At 34.7% G+C, this 11396-nt stretch overlaps 1 protein-coding gene and 1 long non-coding RNA gene across 3 annotated transcripts; one reads left to right on the top strand and one right to left on the bottom strand.

The window, feature by feature from the left end:
• Nucleotides 1–2785: 2785 nt before the first annotated feature.
• On the top strand, nucleotides 2786–9398 carry LOC127789236 (uncharacterized). The gene is made up of 2 exons (XR_008020516.1): nucleotides 2786–3002; nucleotides 8964–9398. It is a non-coding gene; the product is annotated as an uncharacterized LOC127789236 (long non-coding RNA).
• LOC127789235 (transcription factor MYB124) lies at nucleotides 3127–11200 on the bottom strand. Of its 2 annotated transcripts, none has more exons than XM_052318065.1 (13): nucleotides 10884–11200; nucleotides 10406–10703; nucleotides 10273–10319; nucleotides 10105–10161; nucleotides 9920–9992; nucleotides 9547–9602; nucleotides 9283–9462; nucleotides 9016–9194; nucleotides 8657–8802; nucleotides 8116–8258; nucleotides 7821–8038; nucleotides 7564–7709; nucleotides 3127–3934 (listed from the first exon to the last, which is right to left on the bottom strand). In XM_052318065.1, the coding sequence occupies exons 2-13, from the start codon at nucleotides 10490–10492 to the stop codon at nucleotides 3824–3826; spliced, it is 1443 nt and encodes a 480-aa protein (XP_052174025.1). In that variant the 5' UTR covers nucleotides 10493–10703; nucleotides 10884–11200; the 3' UTR covers nucleotides 3127–3823. The 2 variants fall into 2 exon arrangements, with proteins under 2 accessions (XP_052174025.1, XP_052174026.1); XM_052318066.1 differs by having other exon boundaries at nucleotides 10406–10698.
• Nucleotides 11201–11396: the final 196 nt, after the last annotated feature.

The following is an 11396-nucleotide window of genomic DNA, read 5'->3' as shown; positions in this document are numbered from 1 at the left end:
GTGGCATCTGCGGAGACAGTCAAGGAGAGAGAGAGATGACACTGATAAGAGAAGAAAAGAAGGAATGGTGGAATGGATTCGGCCGCAAGCAACAGCAGCCACACCAACGAAGAAGAGGTGGCAGCCTCTGCTGCCTCTGCTGCTGCTTTGACTGACTAACAACAAAGGGTTGGTCTTTGATTTCGCCTTCCTCTTTCTTTCGATAGATCTCCCACGTGCGTCCAATATATGTAAATAACACAACAAGAACAAGAAGAAGAAGAAGAAATGCTACGCAATTTCATGTTACCTAATTAATATGTTCGCCGTAGTCAAAACTGCTCAATCAAGCCCCACTTGTTACCTTTCCAATTCTCATTTTCGTTTATTTTTAAATTCAAGACTAACTTATTTTATCTTAAAATTAAACTTGAAAGTTACTGCATTTTGGGTTGAAATTGTCAGAAATTTGATTTTTATTTAGCTAAGTTAGATTGCTTTTGGTTATAAGTTACCGAGAGAGAGCCAACAACTATTAATCAAGGTTAACTTAAGTGACTTAAATTTGATGTTATATATATTATATCAAGAGATAACATATCACGTTTCTCTTTTATTTTTTTTTTATTAGAAAAAGTTGCTCGCACTCTATTAAATCCCTTACTTAATCCAATAATTTCGAACTAATTATCGCTAAACATCTTTTTCAAGATTCATGAAAGATATTCTCGCTATATTTTTGAGATCTCATTTGTTCGTCAAATAGTTATACTGTACATGCGGTGTTGTCTTTAAAAAATACACATAAATACATTATTAAACTGAATTATCATACTTGCACTTCTTATACCAATATTGACCAAGTACTAATTTAATCATAAAAATTTATTTTGAGAAACAAAAACCTTGCCTATATAAAGGTCTAAACACTTATAAAGATTTATTTTTATTTTCATAATTTCATATTCCAGATAAGATTTCTATATAAAAGGAACTATCTCTCAACTCTTAGGAAGAAAGATCTAGTGCGTGCATTCATATAACAATTATTTGTTATTTGTTCTTACCGACCCCGCACCTGCTGTCTTGCTTATTGATGTTTGCTTTGACCCATAAAATAAAGAAGACTTGTCCCAAGTCATACGCAATTGCTTCAATGGACAATTGTCAAAATTCTCATCCTCATATATAAATATTATCTTTTGACCTAACTCCATTTGGTTAATGATATCACTGCTGGCGCTACTTTTTATATAAGAATTTATAATTGTTAGTCAATACATTTTGAATATATGTATTAAAATACTTATAAACTATGCACAATAACTTGCTCCAAAAAGGTTTTAACTTTGGTCAACTTCAGGGGGAGCAATTAGCTCTTTATGATTAAATAATTATTTAGAAAGAGTTCTTGTTTTAATTATTAACACACCCAGTTCATAAAAAAAAAATGATGCCCTAATCATCCCTTATTAAAACAAGTTTACTGAGTATATTCAGACAAATACCCATTAATTATAATCTCTATTTAAGAATTTTAGAAGTATGAACTAGGTAAAAAAAATTTTATGGTATAAGGATATTTTATTTAATTTTATTAATTAAGATTTTTTTATTTGGTGTTATTTGTCATTTAAGTCTATTAAATTCAAAAATGCTCTTTATTTGCTTTGTAATAGTTAATGGGGTTACACACCTTATTATAGTTTTTTTTTTTTTTTTTTTAAAGTGCAAGGTATATTCTTTTTGTATATAAAAAATAACAAGAAATGTCTATATTAAAGGGTATGGAAAGATTTCAACTTACAATCTCGTAATTTTAATTATTAATTAATTAATTGAAACAACCAATTGTAATATTAAAATATATCAAATATAAATTAAAAAAATTAAGATTCTAAAAATTGGATCGAGAATTAAAGAAAAAAATTAATAATCAAACCAGAGTCGAATCAATATGTATTTTTATAAAATAAAATAAATATATATTAATTAAAATTATAATATAAAAATTTTTAAAAATAAAATTTACCATGTAAGCTTAAGAGATTTAAAAGTGTATTAAGAGACATTAATTATTCTATAATTAAAAAAATTAGAGTAATTACCATCATAAAAATATTTTTCGCAAATAATTGCAAATAGTAACTAAAAAATATATTAAAAAATTAATAATCAAACCAGAGTCAAATCAATATGTGTTTTTATAAAATAATATATATAAATTAAAATTATAATATAAAAATTTTTAAAAATAAAATTTACCATGTAAGCTTAAGAGATTTAAAAATATATTAAGAGACATTAATTATTCTATAATTAAAAAAATCAGAGTAATTACCATCATAAAAATATTTTCACAAATAATTGCAAATAGTAACTAAAAAATATATAAATGCAAAATAAATTATAACAGATAGACTTGCAAAAAAAAAAAAACATTTTTTGTTTTTATTTTCAAACTTTTGATGATCAATGCAAAAACGTAAAGTTCAAAAATTTAAACTGAAAAGGAACACAGAAATTAAAAAAGAAAAAAAAAACAAAATATGCCCTCAGCCTCTGAAAAGATGGAGTTGGTTGAGTAGTAATGGTATGCCTACTTTAATGATTATGTTCTTTTATTTGTGACTAACAGCAGGATGGAATGGAATCAAAGTTAATTTAGGGCTCTGGGACCATGAAGATGAAGCCCCCCCCCCCAAGATTACCAGTTTAACCCTAGGTCCACCCCCATTGAAGAGGTCAAAACCAGTGAGTCATATATGTGTGATATGATATATGTGTCTGTGGGCATTGAGAATTTGAGATCACTGACCACTTTATTTTGGAGATGGTTCCCTCCCTCTTTTACCAACTGCTTTTTGCTTTGGCCATGCAATCATATCATACTTTGTCTTCCACCACCCACCATGGCTGGCTGACCTCCTTAAATACACACAGACAGAAGACCAGACCCCTCCTTCCCCACAGACACCATGGAAGATCTTCCAGAAGCTCAGATGGAAGCCATTTTCATCTCTGTAAGTTGGTTCCATCTCTTTGCTTCTCTCGTCTTGGATTGAAGTTGAAGTTGCATTTATGTCTTCTCTGTTGTTAGATTAGTATCAGGCAAGTAGACAAGCAGAAGAGAGAGAGTGTGTGAAGTTTCTGCACACAAAAACCAATCACATTCTCCACTCCAAATAAATATATATAAGTTATGTTACAAGAAAATATGTTTGAAGGAAAGAATACAACTTAGCTTATTCTATACCCTCCTCTGCAAGCCTAAAAAAGAAAAAGAAAAAACAACAAATAGGAGTTCAATTCAACTTCTTGATCCTCCTGTCTCTCTCTGTCTTTTTTTTTTTTTTTTTCCTTCTTCTAGACCCCCGTGATCAAGGGGTGGTATAGGCGAGATGCCGATGTGTAATTACAATCTCAAAAGGTAATGGAAGACACTGCAGGTTCTGTACAAATGACAACTCAGGAACAAAACCTTGAATGGGAAGAGGAATACCCATATCCAAATCCCATAATGTGAAGTATAAAAGAGAATAAACAAAGCACACTTCAAAGGCAAACTGGAAATTAGTGAGAGTATTAGGGCTCATAACTGATGAGGAGATTGAATGATGAAATATGAGGGGTGCTCTACCAGAATGCACCGTAACATTCTAGCTCGAAACGCAGATCTTAATAGGCCTCAGACAAAAAACTTGGGGTCGAGATGACTGCGATCCAAAGGAAATCGGACTCTGGGAAAGGAAAAGCTCTATGTGCCAAAAACTTTAGGTAAGTTGTTATACTGACTGTAAAATCCCCTGCACACTCTGTATGTGAGATGGATCAGTAAGGCCGGTCATAGGCTATGGAGAAGCGCCCTTTTGCAGGGTGGAGGTTGTGAGGCATTGTTGCTTAGATTACAGGACGGGGACTCCATTCCAAGTGTTTTGAGTAGGAACTGCCTCTCCTGAACGATGGATCAAAGTAAATGGAGTCAGTCAGCAGAAACTGGCATGAAGGTATACTAACATGAAAACATGAATTACAAAACAGCACAGATCACAAGTTAAAGAAACTTTTCATCAGCTAGCACAAAATTAAAAAGTAATACGTCATTTAACATTAGTTTAGTTGGAAAGTGTGCCAAACAGTATGCTTTTTTTGACCAAACATTTATGCTTGAAAGAATTTACTACAAAATTCATGAGATTAAACATTTATGCTTTTACATTTTTTACTTATGTAAGGTAATTTTATGTTTACTTGATAGATTTATTCATGTAAATGATATTGAACTTGGAGAACCAAAAATACGTCCAGCAAGTCAATGGAGGGAACAAAATAATGCATCTTAAAAGTATAGATGAAGAAACTTATCCACATTTCAGTACTCTTAGAGTTAGAACAGCCATCTGTTTGAATCATGTTTTGCTCTGATTAGTATCAAAATCATAGACACTAAAACTAGGATCAGCAGTCAAACAAAGTGTTTCTATGCCCATACACTTATCCACATTTCAGTATTCTTAGAACAGACTCTGTTTGAACACAAACTTATGTTTTGCTCTGATTGCATTAAGTGAAAAGGTGTAGACACTAAAACTAGGATCAGCAGTCAAACAAAGGGTTTATGTGCACATGCACACATGCAAGGGAAAATGAGAGCAAGAATCCCATTGAGGACAGATGATTTGTGCAGGAAAGTTAACTCGAGGGTGAACATCACCCTACAAGTAGAGTGGACTTAAAAATTTGACTGATCTTAGTTTTGCATTACACAGGCTCTGACTAGACTCTATTTTGAATAGGAGGAAAGCTATTGGCTAGGCCATAACAAAAGTCCATTTATTTTTCCATCATTAATACTTTTTCTTGCGTTTATCCAGTTGTATCACTTCTAATTCTGAATGGTCTCGGTATATATATTCAGATAACTAAGAATGAGGAACTTATCCACCATAGACATTAATTCTATTGTAAAATATATTTACTAAATAATTATATTTAGTTAGCAACTTTGTACTGCATCAAGAGCTCAGCAAAGGATTTTCTTCCCTATCACTAGGTGTCAGCCACAAGGACTCCTCCTCTAATGGCTATCTTAAAAGGCCCAATGACTATTAATTTATGTTCCACATGCCAACTGGAGTATTCAATCAATCCAATTGAACCTACTCTAGTTTAATTGCTAAATTATCAAAGCTACTTGTCTGCTATATTTCGGAGAATATGTGATTTGTAAAATTGCAGCAAGATTGCATAGCAAACTTTTTATAGAATTTCTTATCTGAGTTATGTGATATCATTTTCAATTGCAGGATAGTGTTCTGTAGTTGATCATATTCTATAAAGTATAGATGCAGCCAGAAAAGCTTGTCAAAAATTTCTTCTAGTTTTCTTTTCCTGTTTGTTCCCTTACATTGGACATTTATGGTTGAGATATGAGTCTCCCTTTTCCTTTTTTGGGTCAAAGCTTTATTTGTAGTCCACTTCACTTACCAGCTATCACCTCTAACCACTGGTAGAATGTGCAAGTTCATTATAGACTTTTAACAAGATATGGACTATACCATGACCATGTAACACATTAAACATAGACATTTTCTGAAACCTCACAGATTGCTGAGGTAGTTGATCCCTGAACTTAACATGAGCTAGGGCACACTCAAGATAATAATGATTTGACATAAACTGTGATAATTAGTGCTGTTAGTATCTTCCTAATGTTGATGGATCCTTTTTCAGCAAGATAAATAAATCAAAATAAGAAGGCATGAGACTGGTGCGGTTACTACTCTAGTTGCCAGCGTTGATGGCATGGCAATCAACAGATACTGTAAGTCTTACTAGTGTAAATTATCATCATATTCAGGGTCTTGTAACTATATTGAAACAAACTTTAAGTCATGGCTATCAGAATTAGGCCAGATTGGCAACCCAGTTCAGTCAGGAACTGGCAGATTCACTGGTTCAACTCACCGATGTCACAAATGATGACAAAGGTAAGAGTATTTGCATCCTCCAATTTTAACAATATTTGAATTAAAAGAAGCATATATTTGATAATAAGACAATTTTTTAGGCTAGACAAACTATTGAGACCCTCGCAAGGATGAGACATAGAAATCTCATTTTTCTCTAAAATTCCATTTAATTTCCAGTTCCTTCTAAAAATCATCACACCGAGTCTTAACCACACCAGTTGGGGTCAATTAAACGGATTTTAACTCTCGCCAATCATCTCTATGACCATATATTCCGTAAACTTATTTTTACCCATGTCATACCTAAGAATTTATGACCGAGTTTTTCTTGGTCTCTGTCTTCCTCATTTGCTACAAATTTTCTTATATTCCTTCCACTGTTCTCACAAGAGCATCTATTTCTCTTCTTCTCACATAACAAAATCATCTTAATTACATCTCACATATTATCCTTAATAAAAGTCATTTCAACTATCTTATGGATAGTCTCATTTTTAACCGTCTTGTTGTTTATGGTTGCACATCCCTTGTAACATCCTCATCTCAATTACTCTCATATTTTGCATATGTTGGTGCTTTGTTGTCTTAAGAGTTAAAGAAGATGAACATATTGACGTACAGCTTTATCCCGTACTCATATCCAAGCTAGGAAGCAGGAATACTTCTAGAAAGACTGTAATGTTTGGTCCAACACCCTGTTGAACACTGGCACTATCTGGACACTTCTATATTCACATTACCCACTCATCCAACTGTCTTATTATTATCTAATTTGTCTAGAATCACACTTCTCAAATACATGAGATACAAGTCTGTCTATAATGGGAAAACGCATATCTATCTCTTAACAAAACCTAGCCAATTGTAAGTTTAAAAAGACAATATCATAAACAATTATAAATATAAAGTATGTGGATTCTTATAAACTTGATTGTGAAAGACCATTAAAGAATAGGTACGAGGACATTTTGTTCACACATTTCCAATCAGATTGTGAAGAATAATCTCCTATTTTTGATAATTATAAATGTAATTATGAAAAAAAAAAACTAACAAAGAAATAGTTACATCTTTAGCAATATGTGAAATATTTTGTTGTTAACTTGTTCCTATTTAGATTGTGAAGAATAATCTTTTCAAAAACTATGATGCTAGAGTGTTATTATCATGTCATTCCTCTGTCTTCTACCAATATCTATGTTTCTTAGTATGAAAGTCCACACAGCATGATAATCAATTCATTAGTATCAAAGTCCATGTAACATAGCAATCAATTCAAACATAACACCTAACATAAAAATAGAGTCTGTAGATGCCATTATTATGTAGCTGTAATGAATCTGTTAATTTGATGATTCTGATTGAAACACTATTTCCACCAATTAGCCATAAAACCCACACCTCATGAATTGATGAAGTGTTTGGATCTAAATATTAAATCCTACTCCACGCACTGTTGTTTGATACTATTGTCAGTGTTTGTGTACTCGTGATTAGTGAGCAAGGTTGTGGTTCTTTCTTCCTATGCATGTGTGTGGTGTGGCTAGGTGATGCAAAGCTTACTGCTTGTGCTACAAAAGGCTATAATCAGCAGGTTATAAATCATACTCACACTTTCTGAGAATTTGGGGCTGGGAATCCCTGCAGCTAGGGTTCTAAAAATTGGGGTTACTTGAAGAGGAGAACTGAACTCTTTACTTGAGAAGGAAGAAAGCACCCCATCATGATCTTTCAGATCGTTGCAAGATGGTAAGAAATCTGCAGCAATAATATAAAAATTTTCAGCAGAAAAATACTTCTCAGGATTCTTTGAAGTGAATGACATGAAAATATCTGACAGGGTTCGCTAAATATAAAACTGAAGTTCACCTTGAGTTCCAGTTGCACCAGAGATAATTCCATTTTCTCTATCACCAAAACCATTTTGGTCTCCCACATGAGTTGATTGTGACTCAGCTATACAGTCCTGATGTGGTGCGCATAGCTCACCTTGAGTTTGTCCTGTTTTATCTGCTGTCTGGGAGAGAATGGTTGATCCTGTACTATACTCAGAACTGCCAGAGGACTCCTCATATAGCTCAGGTTGCCTGGAGAAAAAGCAACTAGGTTATATTACAAGCAATAGGTGATTAAATTTCAATACCAGTAAGCTTATGTTTGTTACCTCCAAGGTGGTTGACTTCCCTCAATACTGCTCCTCAAGTCCTCTACCAAGTCTTTAAAATTTTCAAGTTGAAAATCCATATCAGAAATTGTTGTACTAAGCATATCACTCCCTTTGGTTTGATGGAGAAAACCTTGGAGAACCTGTATGCCATATTTAGTTTATATTAAGCAATAAGCAAACACCAGGGGCCAACAAATGTATATTACCTTTTTTTTTGCAATTTAAATAGGCAATAATAAATAAGATCCTATAGCAGTAGACAGAACACATCCCTGCTGTTGGGACATACACAGAGATTTACAGTATTAGAAAATGTTCGTAGCAATAAGAAAGTCAATGCAACCTTGTTGGATCATTATTTCTGTTGTTAATAAATAGCAAGAAATAGATTCATCGTTTTGGTTGCTAGATGTAAGCATTAAACAGATAATGGGTGTCTTTTAAGTGACTCCCTGGAGGCTTGCTGGCAATGGGCCATCCTCAGGCAAACACAATTACATATTGATAGCAGAAGCAAGACACACCTAGTGTTCCTCACCTTCCATGCATTCTCAAGACTCTGATCTGTATTCTCGGTATTAACTTTGACTGCAAGGGAGCTGAGCAGTTCTGCTTGTTGCATCAATGCAAATATCCTTGGATCATCTTTCTTGAGGAATGTTCCTTGAGTTTTGTCACTATGGGCTGCTCCTCGAAAACAAAGGAAGCCAGGCTATATCAAACCAATTTAATCACAGTAGCAGCAGTTACCAAAGACTAATACTTGTATTATGAAGAAACAAACACTTTCCAGCCAGTGGTTATGAATTGACATAAATTTTAATTTTCTACAATGTACAATCCAGGTCATGACTGAGGGATGATTTTAGTTTACTACCAAAATGTTTGGCAACTCACCATCACTTGACGTCTCCTTGGTGGTGGCACAATGCTGAGTGGGCAGGTCCGCTGCAATGCGGAAGTTTTGCACCAGTACTGCAAATGGAGGTCTTAACTGCTTATTTGTTGTCCCAGATTCCCTTGGTATTCTTTCCCCACGGTTGCAAGTTTCTGTGAGATCACAGATTTGGGTCCTCCTATATCATGGAAATAGAGAGTTATTTCTGAAACACTTCAATCTTATTATATTCACCTCTAAATGGAGGGATGCCCCATTAATTGTACCTCATTTTCTTCATGGGTGATGCATTTTCTGATATTCCTGATGCATTGAACCCATTCCGAAAGAGAACTCTTTTGTTTTTTGGATAAATGTATGAAGTATTGTTCTCTTTTGCCAAGGCTTCATGTTTTGCCCTCTTCTTGCACAGGGTGGTAAATCGATTCTTCACAGCATTATCAGTTCTGCATAAAGATACAACAACTTAAGTTATAATTGCCATCTAGTTGTCTGCTTTAAAGAAAGAAACATACAAAAACTTTGCATACCTTCCCGAAACTACCTTTGCTATTTCAGTCCACCTGTTCCCAAATATTTTTTGAGCCTGCAGTTGAACTTAATGCATCAGTTTCCACATACATGTCAAGGAAATGCTTGTGTTTTCGAAATATGCGGTTATTTAAATCCCGGACCTTCGGAGTCAACAAGTAAAAGAACCAGCTCTACGTCTGGCCTGAATATAAACCTACTACGTCTTCTTCAAGATCAAAAACTTACAGACGCTGGCTGAGTTTATTAACTAACCAGGTACTTTAAAAATAAATCTCATTAATAAGTATTAGAAATGCAAAATAATTTGTCAAGGATTGGTCTCACACCTTTAGCCTTCACAATGAATACGTGGAAAGCCTGAATGCTTACCTCACATAAGAGCATGTCTTCCTCTGGAGACCATCCTCCCTTCTTGAAATCAGAATTCAAGTAAGTGTACCATCTACAACGTAATGGTTTCACTTCATCAGGGGAGACTAAAAAACAGAATAAACAATAATCTTGGAAGGTCAAAGGAGAGCTATCATCAAAACACTATTTATTTTCCAAATAACCTTCTTCTACATTGCCGGGTTGTTTTGTCCTTGAATTTCGACGCAATAATCGACCAACTGCAGGCATAAAATGCAATAAAAGCCGTCAATTCCATTAGTCGAACAAGACGAATTTACATTTTCACTCAACCAAAACTAAGATACGGCAATCAAGATAAGAGGCACTACTTTTCAGTTCCATGGATGCGAATTTGCTCGCGGAGTATATCATCCTCCTGGAATGGAAACAATCCACATCAGGTATTCGTCAAAGGGCCGAAGCACAAAACAGAGTGGGGGGGGGGGGGGGGAAGAACCAGACCTCTTGAGACCACGAAACGATGCGACGCTCTTTCTGCTTGGGAACTTCATCGTGACTATTATCGCAGTTCTTCTTCATATTCTGCATTGCTTAGCTCTTTCTACAACCATGCTAAAGCGAGAGCCTTTTGGCCGTGTTATATAAAAACGCAAGGCAAAAGGAGCCCCGTCCGATGCCTCTCTTTTCGGTCTTTACGGTCACTGTTACTCAAAAACGGAACGCCGAATGCAGCAATCTCCAACACTATGCTTCTTTTAGCGCCTCGGATTCGAACTTTTCACTCCGCCTCTGGTCTACACTACACAACACATCCAGAGAGAATCCAAATTAGGATTCAAACAAAAAAACCGAACACAAAGCAAATCGCAACGCGAGCTCAATCTCTATATACGATCCTGCTGGAACAGTGAGGTCTCAAAGTTCTCGAGATTCGAGAAAGAGATTTAACTCGCCTTCGTATGTATACATCTATACATACCTACATACAGATACAGTTGAGAGCGTGTGGATGCGTATATATATACAGAATCGGAAAAATCGTAGTGGATCTGAGATTTGAAGAGGCTCGACGGTGAGGCGGAGATTGAGAGAAAGAGATGAATAGATGTATGATGATCGCTCGCTCGCTCGCTCGCTGGGGCTCCTCGGATTTGGAATGGATTATTGAATTTCAGCGTCTTTCTTTTTCTTTCTCTGTGAAAGGCATTTTAGAGATGCTGATTGATAATATTATTCAACGAAAGGGTTGCTTTTGAGCGCGGGGATGAAGGCCGAGTTTGAAAAATAACGCTGAAATCCACGACCCCCTAATTAATGCTCTCTCTCTCTCTCTCCCCCCCCTTTATATACCTATATATAAAATTCGAAAATCTCATTTACGCCCTTTTATTTGAAATTTATTTATTAATATACTATATTTTATACGACATAAATATCACAAATAAATATTAAAATAACATTTTTGTACATATAGTTTCCCTATTTCTAAACA

The sequence above is a fragment of the Diospyros lotus genome, chromosome 13 (assembly GCF_014633365.1).
Source record: "Diospyros lotus cultivar Yz01 chromosome 13, ASM1463336v1, whole genome shotgun sequence".
NCBI lineage: Eukaryota > Viridiplantae > Streptophyta > Magnoliopsida > Ericales > Ebenaceae > Diospyros > Diospyros lotus.
This window is presented reverse-complemented; position numbering and strand designations above follow the sequence as displayed.